The sequence below is a fragment of the Bactrocera dorsalis genome, chromosome 4 (assembly GCF_023373825.1).
Source record: "Bactrocera dorsalis isolate Fly_Bdor chromosome 4, ASM2337382v1, whole genome shotgun sequence".
Classification (NCBI taxonomy): domain Eukaryota; kingdom Metazoa; phylum Arthropoda; class Insecta; order Diptera; family Tephritidae; genus Bactrocera; species Bactrocera dorsalis.
This window is the reverse complement of record NC_064306.1, coordinates 6513775-6534295: the sequence shown is the minus strand read 5'-3', so window position 1 is coordinate 6534295 and position 20521 is coordinate 6513775. Positions and strand designations below refer to the sequence as shown.

The 20521-nt window shown below is 33.1% G+C and overlaps 1 protein-coding gene across 7 annotated transcripts in view; it reads right to left on the bottom strand.

The window, feature by feature from the left end:
- LOC105232238 (voltage-dependent T-type calcium channel subunit alpha-1G) overlaps window positions 1-20521 on the bottom strand; it is a 227316-nt gene that overhangs the window by 38206 nt on the left and 168589 nt on the right. For 3 of the 7 annotated variants that reach the window (XM_049454459.1, XM_049454455.1, XM_049454458.1), the window contains 5 exons: window positions 13311-13552; window positions 6684-7362; window positions 4722-4745; window positions 3922-4137; window positions 1650-2398 (listed from right to left, as the gene is read on the bottom strand). In XM_049454459.1, coding sequence (XP_049310416.1) covers window positions 1650-2398; window positions 3922-4137; window positions 4722-4745; window positions 6684-7362; window positions 13311-13552 — 1910 coding nt within the window. The remainder of the gene's footprint in view (window positions 1-1649; window positions 2399-3921; window positions 4138-4721; window positions 4746-6683; window positions 7363-13310; window positions 13553-20521) is intronic. The other 4 variants (XM_049454456.1, XM_049454453.1, XM_049454457.1 and 1 more) reach the window with 4 other exon arrangements.

Below are 20521 nucleotides of genomic sequence, written 5' to 3'. Positions count from 1 at the left end.
CTCACGTAACACGAGTATTTGCTTGCAATTCACGCCTTAGCGCCAGGCAGCACACACTTTTATACATTACATTTCTATGTATGTGTGTATGTCTGCGCTGACTGGCGGAAAAGCGCACGATTTTTCCCCAAACACCACAATGCATGCCGCTCATGCAAATCCTTGCTACTTTGGCGTGTTGGAGCAGTGATAATTTCACTGTTGACATACGATTGCCGAAGATTTAGATTGCAGCGGCGTGAAGCGACACAAACAGGCGGCGGCGGTGGTTCGAAGGGTTAGAGTGGGTGGTAAGGCATAACCACACAGTAATTTGCGCGTCGCTGTCAAATGTTGGCTAGATGTTCTACTTTGTGTTGTTGGCTGTGCGGATGTATGCAACTGCCGGTGTGTGTGTGTGTGCGCAACAGGCGCTGAACCAAAAACTAGAAGAATACCAAAAAAGCGAATGTGAAAATGGCAAACGAAGGCATTGAAGCGTTGCCGAATGTGAAAATTGCTGCTGCGGCGCGGCACGTGGAGGCGGTCTATGCTGCTACACCACACTTACACACACATATGCACATTTTATAAATATATGTGAGTGCGCGCTGTGTGTCGCTGCAGTCAACAAGTTGAGAATATGTTAACGTCGCCAGCAATAAATTGCCGCGCTGCCAGCATTCGCAGCAGTCCGAGGCGGAGCATGTGCGCAGCTGTCCGCTCGAGGCGCAGGCGTCGACAATCAAGTGGCCGAGCGTTGCCTTTTTGTTGTTACTTTTTCTATTACTCTTTCTTTTCCTTTTTGCATGCCACATTTAATGGTTAGCAAGCAGTGGTTTTGTGGCAACCTAAAAATATATATGTGCAAATTGCTTTCGTCTACAATGTCGAGTTGCCTGCCTGCCTATGTGTGTGTTCGGCTCTTAAATAGCACGAATTTTTCACATTTCAAATTAACTTTGCACAAATTGTTTGCATAAAGTTGTGCCATGCAAGTTATGCGGTTGGCCGCACATGGCGTATGAGTAACATTTTAAGTGGCGTGCGCGCGTATGTGTATGTTTCTGACTGAGATGCACCAGCGCGTGTGTATATGTTTGTTTGCACTGAGTATTCACATTATTTAGACGTTCGTAGTCGTATTTTGTTGGTCAGCCGTGGCGTATGAGTGATATGCTAATAACTTTGGCTGCTAACCATATGAGCGCAGTTTGACAAGTCGGTGACTTTTTGAGTGACAGTTATTATTTTGAACAATGTGGAGTTTTGTGGACTCGGCGTGGATTCATTTTGGTGTAATAAGAAAGGTCTTTTATAAATTTGTGATTAGCAGTGATTAGTTAAAAACGCAGTGCTTGAGTTTCTTTAATATTAGTCTTTGAAAGCGGCATAACTTTCTTTCGTACAGAAAAGGAGTAGGAGACACAGTAAACTCAAGACCGATATATGAAAAGATAAAGCTTTCGGAACGCATACAAAATTGTAGAGTTTATAAGAGTTTTCCGGAGCTAGGTATTTTGATATCCCGTTTTACCTACTCTCTAATAGATCGATATTCAAAGATAGAAAAATTCGATTAAAATTGGTGCTTCGGACAAGGAGCTCCTCAATTCACTTCTATAGATATTCAACCTAGATTTTATAATGCAAATCTAGTAACTACTCACCTGAGTATCACAATAATGCCGTCGAACACATTGAAACCATTCGCAATATAACGAAATGAACCTTCCGCCACTACCTTAAGCAACATCTCCACAGCGAATATCGCCGAGAAAACGATATTACTCTTCTCCACAATGGCGGTCAAATAGTCGGGCTGCTTATGGTACTCAATACCCATGGAGAGTGTGTTAATGAGAATGGCCAACAGTATGCCTTGCTGAAAGTACTTATGCTCCACCAGCAGCTTTATGTAGCGACGCATCACACCGCAAACGCGCATCAGGCAGCGATAAATGCTGATCACAATCTTGATCGGCTTTGAGTGCTGCTTCTTCTCGCCCAGCGGTGACAGCGCATTCTGGTATAAATCATAGCAACATGAGTAGTCTTCGATGTAGTTGCCGGTTGTTGTGTTGGCGGTGTTGTTGCCCGCGTTGCTGTTGTTGTCCAAGCGCTTGCGTTCGCTTATCACCTTTGAATTTGACTGTTGTTGTTGCTGTTTAATTAATTGCGACTGCTGGCGATTGTGTTGGTTCTTGAGCGCCTCAGCGGTATGTGGATCACAGCGCGCCAATGAGGTGTAAAACGATTCCAACGTACTCTGGCCGGTGGGTAGGGCCGCTGAAAAGGCCACAGAAAATGCTAAAAGCTCTTGACATGTCATCGCGTCGTGTATACCGAGTTCGGAGCAATCGGCGTACGGATTGGCGATGGTGCTGCCGCCGCTATTGATCGTTTGGGGGAGATTAACCTATGAGAGCAGATAAAGAGTGAAAGAGCGTTAGGTAATGATGTAGTGGGAAGACAATGAAGAGAGTGCAATTAATTTTTAGAGCAAAATATAATTAAAACGGAGAGTGTTAAGCACAAAAATATGTAAACGGTTACCAAAAAGTTGGAATAGAAACTATTTACATCGAAATTGAATGAAATTAAGTGATTATGTGATGTCATATGGTATGTTGTGATGTGTGTTGTATTTTGAAATGAATCAAAATTATAACATACTTGTATTATACTTTAAAATAAGTGTAGAGGTGTTAGAATAGATGGAGATGTGATGTTTTGCTGAGTATGTGATATGGTTTGAATGAATGAATGTTATATGAATGATAAGATGTGATGTGATTTGATAACATATGAAGCGATGTGTTTTGGTTAGTATGGGTTGTAGTTGGAACTGACGTATTATGGCGTTCAATAGTATGATGTGACGTCACGTGATGTGATATGATGTTAACCAAATTTTGTTAGATAAAAATGTATAATGAAAGAAAATAGCTTAAAACAAATGCCATAAATACTTTAGTGACATGACGTGATATGACGTCCTATAATATGATGTGATGTCACCTGGAATGCAATGAAGTGATGTGATCGCATTATTTTGTATTGAAAACGGAAGTGAAAAAAATTGGCAAAAAATAAAATGTAATAGAAATGGTGTTAAAATTCTATATTAGGAAAGTTCAATTAGAGTATTAATGTGATGTGATGAAGCTAGAGTCTTTAATATGCGCCAAAGTGAAAGATATGACAATAAAATGGCATAAAAAATATATGCAATATTTAAAGAGGCTGAATTAATTAAATTTTTCTATCATGCGATGTCAGTGACATGTGATGTAATGTGGGAGGAATGTGATGTCGTAAAAATTTGTCGAATCAAATAAAAAGCAATTAAATTAGTCTTTAAAATGATAATTATTTATTTAAATATAAGATGATGTGATGTGATATCATATAAAAAAATGTTGCGTATAAAATTGAAAACATATTAAATTAGCCGTGAAAACGAAAAATAATTGATTTTCATTAAAGTGATGTCATGTGATGCGATATCATATGATGCATCATGATGTGATCAAAAATCATATGACATGAAATAACGCGAAATTTACATAAATTCATATAAAATGCATAAAGAAAATTTTTAAATGCACATTTTTTTGTTTTTGTTATAAAAATTAAAAATTAATATTATTTTTACTACACTGAAGGCAAAGACAAAAGATCAACGTTTCGTATAGATCGACAAATATATAAAATTTCAAGCAAATAATATAATAATATGCAATATGTAAAGCAAATTTGACCAAGGATTGAGATATCAACGAATATAATGAGAGGTAGAAAAAATTGCAAATAAAGTTCAAAAAAGCTCTAACGGTGAAAGCTTGCGAAGATGCTCGTAAAATAAACAAAATCAGTTATAGAGTTATGGCGAAGAGTTGGAAATGCGAATTTCCCACCTTCCAATTGCTTACGACTCACCTGCCATATGCTGCCATCACCAGCCTGCGTCATTTTCTCCGACGAGCACACGGTACCGCTCTTCTCTGCCACATTTGTTGTTGTTGTGCTTGGTATTGTTAACGGTTCGCTAATTGCAGGCGGTGTATGCAGCAGCACATACTCGTTGAACATCACCGACGGACGACGGCTAGCCGATGTGGGTGGACTGAGGAAGCCCGAGGTGCACGGATTGCTCTGCGGAGGGAAGGTGGGAGCGGAAGAAAAAAAGTAAAACACAAGTAAAGAAAAATATGAAAAATTAAAAAATGTTGAGGAAAAATGTTGAAGAGGTGGTTGGTTACATATGTAAGAAGAAAATGTGGATTAATTACATTTTATATTTTTAAATCTTTAAAAAAAACTTTGCATAATTCTCAAGGTACCATAGAATTGGAATAAAAAATGTAAGCTTTTGAACTTTGAGTTTTCTACTAAATATTTATGTATAATTTCAACGGTAACAGTTATATTTCAAGGTTATAATGTACATGTGGTTGACGGCAGATAAGTGTGAGGTCAGACTTTTTACTATACTTCTTGAAATTTTTACTATTTACAAATTTTGCTCTCAAAACTGTTGGGACTTGGTATGACTGACTTGGTGTAAGCATAAAACAGGTCAAGACGTGTTTTTAAAAATATTGAAAATATGAAAAAAGCAATTCAAAAATATAAAAGCAGCAGGTTGTATATTTACAGTGGTAGAAAATGTCTAAAATATTGCGTAAAAATTTTAACGGTAAAAATTATATACCAAAATCTACTTAATATATCTATACCTTGCCCAAGTTTCCCAACTGCAGCTAAATTGTTACGTAATTGATACAAGTAGTTTATGAAAAATATTTAGAAGTCGCCAAAATATATAAGAAATGGCATAAAATCGGGTAGTTGTGTATAGTTTTTTCGGTTGTGTGTTGTTTGTAGGAGTTTTTTGGTAAGAAGCCAACTGGCAAGTGTGTTTTCAGACCCTCTTCCTTTATAATTTTTTTGTAAAATAATGTGTTTTCTTGACAATAGATTTTGGAATTGGCTTTTCAAAATTTGAAGGTTAGGTGTAGCTTTGTAGAATTCACAAATTCGAGTTCTGCTGTTTCTTTTTGTGTTTTGCTTTGTTATGTTTTGGTGTTAAAATAATATTTTAAAGGCACGTTGATTCAAACTATTGGCTAAGAACGTCATAACACAAGCGAGAGAGAGAGAGAAAAGGGTTACATTTTCTCACTTTTTCATAAACAAACGCAAAAAATATCGATAAAAAGATATCGGATAAGACATCGATAACTCTTAAGATTTATATGTTTCTTTCATTAGAAAAATTTTTTTGATTCCATAAACTCAAAAATATTTATAACTTTAATAGAATTATTAAAAGCAAAAATTATTCGGTTTTCTCAAATGTTGTTACAATAAAATGTAGAGGTTTGGACTTTGAAGTATCGATAAATACTCAGAATGTGTTTTGTATCTTAAAAATCAGAATATCGATGGAAAAGTTATCGATAACTATACCTTTAAAGTGTATAAAATTCTATTTAGGCACCGATAGCTCTTTAGATTTATATGCATATTTCAAAAATAAATATCGATAAAAAGTTATCGGTTAAGACATCGATAACTTTATCCTAGAAACGTATAAAATTCGATTGAGACACCAATAGCTCTTAAGATTTATATGTATATTTAACATAAAAATATCGATAAAAAATTATCGGATAAAACACCGATAACTCTTACGATTTACATGTTTCTTCCACTATAAAACATTTTTTTGAATCAATAAATTTAAATACCTTAATAGAATTAGTAAGAGCAAAATTTAATCGATTTTCTCAAATGTTGTTCCAATAAATCGTAGAAATTTGAACTTTGATATATCGATAAATACTCAGAAAAATTTCACTTTGAATTTGTGAAAGGCTTACAAAGCAATATTTACGTTTTTTCTCTTCCTAAACTTATACATCTACAGTTATCGATAACAAAAAAAAATACTCAGAATGTTTTTGTATCTTAAAAATCAGAATATCGATGGAAAAGTTATCGATAACTATACCTTTAAAGTGTATAAAATTCTATTTAGGCACCGATAGCTTTTTACAGTTATATGCATACAAAAATAAATATCGATAAATTAAGTTTTCGATTCTTTGTTACTGCGATAGGTATCTAAAATGTATAAAATCTTTGAAGCTCTTAAGATTTATATGCATATTTAAAATAAAAATATTGATAAAAAATCTAAGCAGATAACACACTTACATGTTTCTACATTTTTGAGATATATCGATAAATACTAAGAAAAACTTCACTTTGAATTTGTGAAGGGCTTACAAAGCAATATTCGCGTTTTTTCTCTTCCTAAACTAATACGTCTACAGTTATCGATAACAAAAAAATCGATAAATTTAGTTTTTCAATTTTTTGTTGCAGCGATAATTATGGCGAATTTTTAATGTTTAAAAGCTTACTAAAACAGTATTTGCATTTCTACTCTGCCTTAATATACAGAAATTTACAGTTATCAATAACTAAAAATCGAATATATTAATCGATAAATATTCAGCATTTAAAATTTTTGAATTCATGGTAGCTTTACCAAAAGTATTGCGTATTTTTATTCTCATTTAAACATAAACAATTATACTTATCGATAATTAAAAATCGATAAATAGTTGAATCATCGTGCCTTTTACATATAAAAAATTAAAATTATACTATTTCTATCAAACAAAACTCACAATTAATTGCTCCGAATCACCATTGGAGGGAAATTTCAGTAAAATCGTTTTCTGCTGTCCCGCCGGCTGTTGACCCTGCCCCAGCGTCTGCGCTTGTTGCTTGGCCACATCCGGTGTCAAGTGATTTGAAGACTTCTTCAGGTTGGAATTGCGTGTTGTATGCTCCAATGATTGCACAGAATTCTCCGAAGAGGAATGTTGTTGCTGTTGCTGCGACGACTGTGCTTGTTGCTGGCCGACCACACTTACATTGTTATTATTGATGCTATGCGGTAAACCTGTGTTGGCAGTGCCATTTATTAGCGGTGTCGTTGTGCCACTCATTGGCAGCGCCAGTGTAGAAGACGCCGCCGTCGCCGCTGTTGTCGCTGCTGCCGCTGCTGTGGGTGGCGTTAATATTGTGTTGGTTGCTGTTGTTGTTGCATGACTGCGCGTGCCATTAGCCACAGCAGCAGCGCTGCCTCCACCACCATTATTGTTGTTGTTGCTGCTGTTGCTTACATTATTATTGTTGGAATTCAGCGGCACCATGACGGTGATCATTTGATCCTGTATACTCGACGGCTTGCGATTGCCATACTTGGGGCACTTCGGGTGGTGGCATTTGATGCGCGACGGTGAGAATGTCAAATTGTCGGCGTTCGGCAGCAAACCTTCGTTGCGCTGTTGTTTCTGGTATCTGTTGCATACATTTTTGTTGTTGTTATTGTTCATTTTAGCGTACATTGTTAATTATTTTGTCGTTGATTTATGACAGTTGACGGAAGTTGTTTGACATTTGAAGAGTTGGCGTGTATGTGTGTTTGCATTTTCGCAGCGTCGGCGCGCACACGAGCGGCAATTTGTTGACATTTGACATGTGTGCACAGTTATTTGTCAGTTGTGCAAATTTGCGTCAGTTTATCGCCATTTCATTGTGCATGGGTGGCATGCATGTCATTTCGATTGCATTGTTGTTGACGTTTGCCGATTTTTTTGTTTGTGTTGTTTTTTCGTTTGTTCGAATGAAAGAAGCATAAATAGAGAGCGGAGTGTAAATATTAGTGTCGCATTTCAGCTGAATTTCATTTCAAAAATTGTTCTCTTGTTTTTTGTTTGAGTGCAGAGCACTCTCATGCCTGACTGATTGACTGACTGACTGACTGACTTATTGTCTATTTTAGTTTATTTTTGGTTCACTGTGTCTGTAGTAAGTGTCGGCTTGGTTGTGCGAAGCTTACAAAAGCATGTGTACTGATTTTGTAATATGTATGAGTTTATTTAATAAAATGTAATTTTTCGTGCACGAAAAATGCTTTAGGCTAGTGAGAGTACCACAAATCATAATTATCAAGGGAGCTATGAGTCCGAAGATGGGAAAAAAGTTGATGCTTTAACTAAATTTGATTTAGAAAAAGAACTTTCCTTACAATATGGAACTACTTGCCACTTTCCAAATGAAAGAGACCCGGTCACTAAGGCCGAGTTAAAGCGAGAAAAACTTGACTGAAGAATAAAATTTCAGCATCGGAAACAGAACTTAGATATCCGTGGTACTAGAGGTAAAAAAACCAAAGAAAACTTCAGAAAAAAGGTCTATAAACTAACGTCCGGTGTGTTTTACGTGGGTACCTGCTGACGACAGCCTTACTCCACTGCGCTCAAAAGCACCAGCGGATCAATCAATGCGTTTGACTATAAACTAACAGATAGATGAGTATGCTTCTTTCAGGTAGCAGAATTATTCATAAGCTGTGAACTCTGACAACACTGACTAATTTTCAAATATGTTCGCCATTACTTTTTGTGTTTAAGGGGTTATACCTATTTGCAAATTTAAAAAAAAGTATCGATTTTTTTTCAGAATCGGTGAGAAAATTTTCACGCGACTTTCTTAGATAAAATTGTTTTGTTAGATACATTTGTCAAATTTACAAAAACCTATATTTTTTTCTAACTGGCAAGTTATTTCCGCGATTTTGTAATCTCACTATGAGGATGGCTCGGTTCCTGCACACCAGGATAATTGATTCGGTTGTTTATTCAATCAAAGGCTATGAAAACGGCAATATTTTCAAATAATGTTTGAGGAATATTTTATGCTCACAACAACCAGACAATCCAAGTATACCGATGCAAGTTGTGCGGAGTTTTATATATATTATGAATTGCTTGACGAATATCTATAGAAATTTCTTCGTTAAGCGTTTTGTGAACTTGTGGAACAATCAATACCGCTTTTGATATTGCTGCCAACGAATTGTATCACTCAGTTCATATTGCTGCATGAAGTTTTAAATAAATTTATAATTGAAGAAAAGCAAGTTTTTACTCCATAACTGTTTAGCTGTTGCCAGCTGTCACAAGAAAGTAGCTTCTAAAGCATTTTTGGGAATGTCGACCTTAAGTTAAACGCTCGACAGAGATTTTGCTTAGACCAAAACGTGAGATGGTTATTAATGTAGGACTTACTCTCTGATTGGAATAATTATTTCAAGTGGAAACGTCGAAAATACAACCCTGTCACTTTATTTTACTGAACGGAACTAATGCGAAATTCGATTCTATGGTCTGGTGTTTGAAGCTTTTGTATTGTCTATGAATATGGGAAGCAGAAATATTTTTATGGAAATTTGTAATGATGAATTTTAAGCTGCGGCTTTTCAAAAATTTGTTTTGGTGATTTGAAATGGTTTTCACTCTGTTCTAAGTTGGTGTATGAATAAAAGCAGTTGTAAGTAAATGTTGCAAGTTTTTAAATTGAAACAAAATTTTCAATGTCATTTTAAACTTGAGATCAATTACATATTTTTGGTAAAAAAAATTAAAATACTTTTTCAATTAGAGTTGGAAATACTTTTTTGAAAAGTTTCGAGTTGGAAATATTTTTCAAAAAGAATTGAAAATATTAAAAATAAGATTGGAAATCGTTTTTCAAAGAATATTGACATATTTTCATTTTTATTGGAAATATATTTTTTTTTGAAACTAATTCCATATAATTCCATATTTTTTCCGAATTAAAAAATTTATATATTAAAAAAAAAAAAATAAAATATTTAATTTTCAGAAAAACCAATTTGGGAATATTTTTATTTTTATTGAATATATTTTCTGTTTGTACTTTCAAATAAATTGTAATTTGGCGATTTTTAATGAAATAAATTTATTCTGAATTAAAAATATAAATTAAAAAAAAAATTGGAAATAGTAAAAAAACGGTTGGAAATATTTTTCAAAGAATATGGAAATAGTTTATTTTTCTTGGAAATATTTCTTTTTTAATAAATAATTTCCATATTTTTTCTGAATTAAAAAAATATAAGTTTTTAAAAAATTTTTCCAAGAAAAGATTGGAAATATTTTTATTATTATTGAATATATGTTTATAATTTCAAATAAATTGTAATTTGGAAAAAAATCAAAAAAAATCATATTTTTTCTAATAGAAAAATTCATATTATTTTTCAAAAAATAATTGAAAATATTAAAAAAAAGATTGGAAATATATTTTCAAATAATATTGAATTTTTTTTTTAACTAAAAAAATATTTTTATGTTTGCTTAAATATTTGTCATGTGAAATAAATTTCATATTTTTTTTTTATTTAAAAAATATAAATATTAAAGAAAAATTGAAAATATTTTTCGAAAAAGAAAAATTGGAAATAATTTTATTTTTACGGATTTTTTTTTGTAATTTCAAATAAATTTCAATTTGAAAAAAAAAATGAAATGAAATCCATATTTTTTCTAATTAAAAATATAAATATTAAAAAAATATTAATATATTTTTTATTTAATATTTTTGTTTTGTCATTTGAAATAAATTCTATATTTTTTCTAATAAAAAAATGAAAAAATAACATTGAATTATTTTTATTTTTATTGGAATTATATCTATTTTATTGTATATTCATATATTTTTTTGTAATTATTTTTTTTTTATTAATAAATTTATATTTTAAAATTTTGGAAATAATTTTATTTTTATTTAAATACTTGCTGTTTGAAATAAATTTCATATTTTTTCCACAAAAAAATTTAAATATTTTTTTTTTAACATTTCCAACATTGTCTTTGTTTGTTTGAAATTTGCTTATGTTTGCATCAAAGACTTTTTCTAATTAATAGAAAATAATTAAAATCCAGTAGACTCTGCTGAATTTCACTTGCAAATGCTTTTATTTCACATACACGACTATTCACACAACAACAACATCAAATGCTGAATGGTGAAAAAATTGCAAGTATGTGTTTGTTGTTTGTCTTTAAATGTATGTGTGTGTAACTGTGTGCGTGTTTTCAAAAATCCTATGCAAAATACTTGTTATTCAAAAAGTTTGCACTCAATATTTCACTAAATCAATATTTTACTATTAACTAACTCACTAACTAAGGACCATAAATAAGTAAATAAATGCCAACTGCATGCAAAGTGCATTTTTTTATACATAGTACATATGTACATATTTCAGTTTGTACATAAATTATTTGTAAAATATGAAAATAAAATGCTTTCATAAGCAAAACGCAAATAACTTTAATTAACTGCAACTAAACAAGCGAACGCAACACAAAGCAAGTAATATCTGCCACATAAGCTAAATAAAATTGTTTATATTAAAAATCATATAAAAATATTAATAAAAATAATAACTGGAAAAATAAGTAATTAAAATAGCGTACAGTCAGTAGTTTCTCTTTGCGTTGTGCCACGCTGTTAAGAGTATCTATAAAGTGGTTATTCAGAATTTGTGTGGCATACTTTTGGGAGTTGTGATAAACAATTTTGATTTTTCTGTCATTGAAGTTTTTAAATCATAATATTTACGCAGTAAATATCGAAATATTTAAAATTGTTAAGTTTTGCTTTTATAACTGCCTGGTTTATGATAAGTATTGCCTACATTTAGGGGCTGTATACAATTTAGTAGTATGCATATAGCTATATTTGTTGTTTTGATAAAAAATTTTGATAGAAAAAACAATTTTTTGGGACTAACTGTGCATTTAGTTTTAAATTTTGAGCTTGCACTGCATACATTTAGGCGCTTTAAAAAGCTTGCAAGCAAATACTTGATTTTAATAAGTTTATACACTTTTTTGACAGTATAATCTTGATTTGATAAAAATATATCAACTAGATCTGTGGGCGTGCAAATATTTCGTTGCCTAACTTGAGGCGCATTTAGTTGATATGTGCCTATCTGGCCATTTAAGTGGCTTAGAACAATATCTGTAAGATTTTATTGATTGCGAGTGTGCTAAAATTTGCATTTCTGAAGTATTGTTACAGAGTTTGACAATTTGTAAAGTTCTATGAATTTCTATCTATATACAAATCTTAAACTTCGTATAATTTAAATTTCCCTAAACTCGTGCTGGTGTAAAATTTTAATTGTGTTCGAAAAAATATTTCATAAGTAATTTATACCGCTGCTGGATCTCGAACTACTTTTACTATTAATAAATATGTTGCCTACTTTTAGGCTTTAAATTGAAACTGGTTTAAGTACTCAAATACTGTTTTTGGTTACTCTCTTTAAGCTTTACTCTACCAAATAAAGCACTTAGCTTGCGTTTGTGGTTTCCAAAATTTTTGAGGAATTTTTTTTTTATACTTTTAGGCGTTTTTTTATTTTGCCTCCTTATTTTCGTTTAAATTTGCTATATTATCGTTTGAATTCGGCGCGATTTATTGTTTATTAGTTGGACGTTGCAAATTCGCTATTTTGAAGTGCATACAATGTAAAGCAAGAAATCAAAGAGCGCACTTTTAGGCGCTATTGATTGATGATTGCTTAATTTTGAGCATTAAAATCAACAATGCATTTATACAAAAAAGTGAATGAACTTGTGCAAGCAATGATGTACCATAAATTCATGATTTCATTTTACATACTTTTAGGCGAATTGAATGATTTGGCTTGCTTTAATATTGAAATTGAATATATTGAATGAGTACGAACAAATTTTTGTGAAATATATGGTGTGAACGTATTAATTTGCATTTTAAGCACGAAAGTTGCATATTTTTAGGCGCCTGCGTCAGTTTTTATATTAATTTGCATACTATTAGGCGTATAGGTTATTTTTAAAATTTTTTTTTTATGAATTTGCTTCAAAAGGTTTACAGTTATGCATGTCCCATACCTGGAAACATGAAATTCTTCGAAAGTTAGCATATCTAGCCTATTTGCAGCGACTTGGTTTAGTTTTATAGAAGACTAGTATTTCTAGCTTATTTTCAGCTACTGCGATATCTTCTAATTTATTGAAGCCAACTTTTTGGCGCATTTCATAGTGCGTTCTGTTCTCAATCACTCTTACTTCTTCAATTCCCTAAAGCATTTTATTTAATGTTTAACTTTGATACATTCAAAATTCCCTTGCATAAACTAAGGGATAACTTAATAATGATTTTATCATACATGTGTATTAGTAACGCTCTACCAAATTTATTTGGGTTGGGTTAGTAAGCTATCTACTTTTATGCTCACGCATTAACGAAACGAATCGAACGCAAATACAAATCTATATTTTTCGGATAGTTTCTTGAACAATTTTTTCTTGTTGGGGGAGGTTTACTGTAACTGAAAGTATCACGAAACAAATATAATCAAATCAAAACATTAATTATCATACTTATATAATCTGTACTTCTTTAACATGCGTCGCTTGAAACGCCGCCAAAGATGCGCTATATATTTGACAATCTCTGCATAGCAGGTGGCCGGCTCTGAGTTGTTGGTGCTGGACGCCAATGTTGAGGTGGATGTGTAGCGTGCGCGCTCCTGTCGCATGCGCTCCATTTCGCGTTTTTTCGTCTCCGAAAATTGTGTAGCAATAACGACAAGGCAGAGGTTGATCATGAAGAAGGAGCCAATCTGTGAAGAGAGAGCAAGAGATGAGAAAATTAGTTAGCAGGTGGAAGGGAATTGTGAGTTATTTTATACATGCTTCTGTAGCATACATCTAGGCGCTCGGTATTATAAAATTTTCCATAAACAATAATTTTTTTTATATAATATAATTTTAATTTTTTTATAAATATTTTTTTATATATTTAAGTGCTTTGTCTTAAATTATAAGAAAATTTAATGTAAAAAAATGCTGCATACTTTTAGGCGCTAGTGGCATTTGTTATTATACAAATGTATTGTAGTTGCTTCTTCCAATACGTATATGTAGCATTCCAACAAAAATAACTATAGAAAATAGGCCGAAAATATTATTTTAAATAAATACATTGCATACCTTTAGGCGTTATAAATTATTTTACCATTGAAATATTTTTGACAGTATTTGTCTTGTCAGCGCTTAAGTTCAATTGAAGATTAATTCAAAATATATATTAGTAGTTGCATAATTTTAGGCGTTTTGGGGTTTATTGCTCAAATCACTGCATTCTTGTATTAAAATTTTATATTTCGACAGCTTTTAAATAATCCATGCCTACCCTGTTCGCTCCAGGTATTTCGTATTTATAGACACATGCATACTTTTAGGCGCACAAGCATTTTGTTATGCTTTGCAACTTTATTCAGCTGATTTAGATATGATACTGAATATGCGTAAGCATATACTATGTTATGTTGTACTTTTGGCCACATTAATACATGCATATTTTATTTAATATTTTATTGTTGCTTTTGTAAAGCTCATTGCAATTTACAAACTTTTAATAGCTGCAATCTGTAATTGGTGTGTGTGTGTGTGTGTGTTTGCTTTCGACAACTCTTGTGCTGGGCGGTAGTTGTTGAGCACAGTAGTTGTAGTTGTTGTTGTAAGTGGTGATATGGTTGCAAGTGCTAGTGTTTTTCTAACTGCTGTTGTTGTTGTTAGTGCTAGTGTTTTTTTTTAACTTATGTTGTTGTTGTAGGTGCTGTTCTTTTTATAATCCCCATTGGTTTTTGTCACAGTTGTTGGTGTATTTATTGTTTTTGTTGTTGTTGTAAGTGCTATTGTTGTTGTCACTGTTTTTGTTGTAGTATATGCATACATTGTTGTTGTCCAAGTTTGCTACACTAAAATTTTGCTTCAACTTGCATTGGTCAGTGCAAGCCACAACTCTTGCAAGCAGCTTAGTAGTGCTTTACTGCCGGTGCGGGGGCGTGGCAAAATTTTGGCCATTCTCTGTGTGGTATTTGGAAACTATCGAAGCTTTGCGTGTTTGAAGTGCATGACACTTCTACATTCACATATATACATATGTATATATTGCATAACGCATTTATAATGCGAAAACTTTGTCCTGCAGTCGGCTGTTGGCCGAGAAGTTGCAACAGATTTTCAAATTCTATTCTCATGTCGTTATTAAATTTACATTTTATCTTGGATTTACATATGCAACGCAGGCATGCATGTATGTGTGTGCGTGTGTGCGCAGCTTGTTGACATGCTGAGGAATTATGGGCAATTGCAATTTGTGACCCATGTTGGCAATGAAATTTTCGTGCTCCAAAAACTTTTTAATTTACAATTTACCATACAAACAGTCAAACATTCAGACACTCAGTCCGTCAGTCAGTCAGTCACACGCTCGTTCGAAGTTTTTGCTGTCATTTAACAGTTACATGCGTGTATATGTGTGCCGTAACTGTATTTTTGTTACATAGTTTGCCAGCTGTGTGGCTGGTTTGCTTGCTGGTGTGCCACACGTCGTATACGCAACATTTTACTTGTACTTTTCATTGTGTGCAGCTTTTATTTTTTCTGTCGAGCACTTGCGAATGCAAAGTCTGTTGCTGACAATTGCAGATTGCTTGGATAATTTTAATTTATTTTTATTTAACTTTGTGTCGACAAGTCTGCTTGACGGTCGAAAGGCATGTATACAGGAAAATGTATTACGTAGCAGTTGCAGAGTTTGTAGGAAAATATTAAATAAATACTAATTTCATAATTTCATAAAAATTTTACAAGTTTCTTGAAAACATTTTGCAGTCGAAAACAGAAATTGCAGTGTGCTTTACAAATTTGGTTTGTGTTTTTTTTTTGTTTTTTGCTGTATAACAGAAATAATGCTTTGGAATGTTGCCATAAGGCGCGTAAGCTGGTGGGAAGTTACAGGAAAAGTCAAAAGTATCAGCTTCTACCAGGAAAAATTAAATTAAATAGAAATGTATGGAAAAGCAACGAACAGACAAAAAAAATAATAAAGGGTGATTTTTTAAGAGCTTGATAACTTTTTTAAAAAAAAAAACGCATAAAATTTGCAAAATCTCATCGGTTCTTTATTTGAAACGTTAGATTGGTTCATGACATTTACTTTTTGAAGATAATATCATTTAAATGTTGACCGCGGCTGCGTCTTAGGTGGTCCATTCGGAAAGTCCAATTTTGGGCAACTTTTTCGAGCATTTCGGCCGGAATAGCCCGAATTTCTTCGGAAATGTTGTCTTCCAAAGCTGGAATAGTTGCTGGCTTATTTCTGTAGACTTTAGACTTGACGTAGCCCCACAAAAAATAGTCTAAAGGCGTTAAATCGCATGATCTTGGTGGCCAACTTACGGGTCCATTTCTTGAGATGAATTGTTGTCCGAAGTTTTCCCTCAAAATGGCCATAGAATCGCGAGCTGTGTGGCATGTAGCGCCATCTTGTTGAAACCACATGTCAACCAAGTTCAGTTCTTCCATTTTTGGCAACAAAAAGTTTGTTAGCATCGAACGATAGCGATCGCCATTCACCGTAACGTTGCGTCCAACAGCATCTTTGAAAAAATACGGTCCAATGATTCCACCAGCGTACAAACCACACCAAACAGTGCATTTTTCGGGATGCATGGGCAGTTCTTGAACGGCTTCTGGTTGCTCTTCACCCCAAATGCGGCAATTTTGCTTATTTACGTAGCCATTCAACCAGAAATGAGCCTCATCGCTGAACAAAATTTCTCGATAAAAAAGCGGATTTTCTGCCAACTGATTTTGGTAATAAAATTCAATGATTTGCAAGCGTTGCTCGTTAGTAAGTCTATTCATGATGAAATGTCAAAGCATACTGAGCATCTTTCTCTTTGACACCATGTCTGAAATCCCACGTGATCTGTCAAATACTAATGCATGAAAATCCTAACCTCAAAAAAATCACCCGTTAATAATAATAATGTGGCAACGCTGTACCACTTTAACTTGCAAAAACACGTCTTTTATAATTAATTCTTTATCAATTAATTTAAACAATTGAAAATAAATAATGATAATAATAACAATGTGGCAACGCTATACCATTTTAACATGCAAAATTTGTATAAAAACCTGTCTTTTATAATTAAATTTTTACTAAACAATTTAGACAATTAAAATAATAATAATAATAATAGCAATGTGGCAACGCTGTACCGCCTTAACATGCCAGATTTTTATGAAAACACATCTCTTATAATTAATTCTTTACTAATTAGTATTTGTACCTTTTAAAACCGACAATTGTTTTAAAAATATATTAAAAAAATTAGTTAAAATTGTTAATATTAGAAAAAATACTTTTCGTGCAAAAATAATAATAATTAATACAATAACCTAGCAATCTCTATATAGCTTTTAGCTGTCAATAGAAAATTACACATTTTTTTTTTTAAATTTGGTTCAATTTTTGTTTACAGTAAAAAAACTGTGTGGCAACTCTAGTGTAATTTGTATGCACAGAAGCATCCAAAACAGTAGCCCCCACGCAATGGTTGCAAATCAAAATTTTTCATAAATTATTTTCTTAAAAATTTTGGGTTTTGGTTCAAAAATTTTTTCCAAAATTTCGAACTTTCACTTAAAAAAAAAAAAATTAAAAAGTATACATGTGGCACCCCTTCTCTAGTAAACATAGAACTTCGGCTCAAAATTTACTGATGTTGCTTACCAAAACTCTTTTCATTAAATTTCTATTATAATTTGTAAAAATAATTACTCTAAATATTTTTTTTTTGCAAATCTGGCAGCACTTTTAGCATTAATTTACGATATGATGTAAATATAAAAATTCTGAGCAATGCATAGATATTTTTGCAGATATTTTTTACGTTAAAAAATGTTGTATGTAAGTACTATATTTTATTCTTAATAAACATAATGGCAACCCTTAACACTTTTTTGGATCTTAAAAAAATTAATTGCAATTAAAGATTTTATAGCCACTTTTTTAATGCTTTATAAAATTTTCAAGTTTTAAAATAAAATTTATTTTTCTAAAAATTTGTGGCAACCCTGTGCAATATTTGCTAATTAAACTCTATAAATTACATAATTGAAAGCTACTCTGAAAAAGTTGTAAGTAGTAAAAAATAAATAATAATTAAAAAAAATTCTGTTGGCAACCCTTTAAAATATTTCTTTTAAATAACGGATAAAATTGTAATTAAAAGTTAAAGTATCCACTCTTCTGATGCTTTATAAAATTCCGAGCTCTGAAATAAAATTTACACTTCTTAAAATTTGTGGCAACCCTGTGCAATATTTGGTAATTAAACTCTATAAGTTGCATAATTGAAAGTTATTCTGAAAAAAGTTGTAAGTTGTATAAAATAAATAATAATTAAAAAAAAAAAAATGGCATAATTGAAAGCTATTCTGAAAAAAGTTGTAAGTTGTATAAAATAAATAGTAATTAAAAAAAATTGTGGTGGCAACGCTTTAAAATATTTTATTTTTGAAATAACGTTTAAAATTGCGCTGGCTAGAGCTTTTCAGTTGCTAAAAGAAATATTTTGCTTTTAAAACAATTCACATTCTGCTGAACCTTAATTTTACTTCAATGCTTTTTAAGAGTAAAATACTCATACATACATACATATGTACATATGTATATGTCCATAACACCGCAGATTTAACGCCCCTTCCAGAAAAATTACCGCAAGGTTGTGCCAAATGTCGAAATTTCACGCAAATTTCATCAAAGACTTAACTTGGAGGCCGCTTAAAACAATAACTTTGTTTTTCGTTGCCTACTTTAAGGCGCGCACCCCTAAAAAACATTTTAAACCAACGCCACAGGAAAAAAAATGCTTGGAAAAGTGACAACCGCAGAAACTTTTCACTGCTTTTCTACGACAAAAACCAAAACAACAATAAAAACAAAGTTAAGTGTATAAACAACAAACATAAATTTAATGAAAAACGATAAAAAAGGAAATATTAACGAAAAGTAGCTTAATCTCAACAAGAGCAAGAACGAAAATACGTTAAGTACAGTGTTGGCAGCAAAAAAAGTATTCAAGCACTTTTTGTGCAAAAGTATGGATTAAGAAATCGAATGGATTTGGTAATGTGAGAGTGTAATGAGCATAAGAGGAGAGTGAGAAGGGGATATAGTAGAAATGGTAAAAGCTACCGGGAAGGTAGGGGTTATGTACTTATCTAATTTTTGTGGTTCTAGTTTTCTAGGCTCGAAGGCAATATAGAATATTTTATGGGTCAGTCGAAATCGGGGACTCCTTCGTGAGGATTATGGCCTCAATCAATCCACGGCTTGAGAGAAAGCCCTTTTGACAAAGCAATGAAAGGACTTACTCTGGAGCCTAGCTAACTCAGACGATCTTTCACTCACTGTTCACTGGTTGAACTTCGGAAGATCATGCTTCTTGCTTCTGAAACACTTTAGAACCCACAAAAGAGGAAGAGCCGCACTGGGCTTTGTACAAACTGCGTTACCTTCATACTTAGTTCTAAATAATTGTGGATTTTGCCGCTGAAACCGCAGCATAGGCACTCAACTTCAAGCGAACCACCGCCGAGCTCGAGACCAAACTCAGCTGCCGCGTTACGCGTGCAGAAAAGTAGGAGGATACGGTTTTTTGAACGCGCAACAGGATGTGGCGTCGAGCAACACAATGAAGGAAATCACATAAAATTAAAAAGCAACAACACAATAGCATGGGAACACCTAGAAACACACGCGCACTGAGCGCGCTTGAGTTATTATGGCGCATTGTGTGAAAAGCGTAAAAGTTTGAAATGAAAATTCAGCGTTAGCAGCTGCTGCCACAAAAAAAAGAAACACCAGCACACAAAAAACTGTGGGAGAATCAACTCACAACAACATAAAAAGTAAAAAAGGAAGTTGAAAGCGAAAAGAACGCCAGAAAAAGTTTAAAACTCTGCCTGTTGCTGGCGCATTGTCAGTCGCAGGCGCTGCTGTCGGGACGCCGTGCACGCAGAAGGTGCAAACAAAGCAGTTGGCATATTTTAAGGCGCATGCACAGCCATTGCCCTGGTTAGAATACGAATAACGGTAAAATGCTACGTTGAACTTTTTTCTCTTCACACACTCGCTCTTGCAATGAATGAGTGGCAACTTGGCCAGGTTATGACAGTTTGAGGCCGTGCCAGACAGCTGGAACAAAACAGCAGCTCGAGTGTGTTGAGGAAAAAAGTCGGAATGCGTAAAAACTTGACTTGTCAAACGCAGTCACATATACAATGTATATTTTTTTAGCTGACAAATGTGTAGAGCGATTGTATTACTGGGCGCAAAAATCCCTACAAATCCTAACCACAAGCTCGGCTTGTTGGCACACGTGTGGTTACGGGTGCGTTGATAATCTTATCGTGCATCCTTGCACAGTGTATTCAAAGTGGCTAATATATGTGCAAAATTGTTTAGTTTTCTCTTTACTCTTATGCAGTTTCAAAAGAAATTTAGAAGAATATAATTGTGGAAGAGGCAAGAGGCCTGAGGGTAGAGAGAAAAGGAGAAAACATAAGGAAGGAAAAAGAAAAATAACATAAAATAACAGAGTCGTAGAAATATATGCAAGAGAATTACAGATTCGAAGAAGGGAGAGAGCGAGAGGAATAGATATTGTACAAACATATATAGAGAAAGAGAGAAGTGAGATATAGAAGATAGAGAGAGACATAGAGAG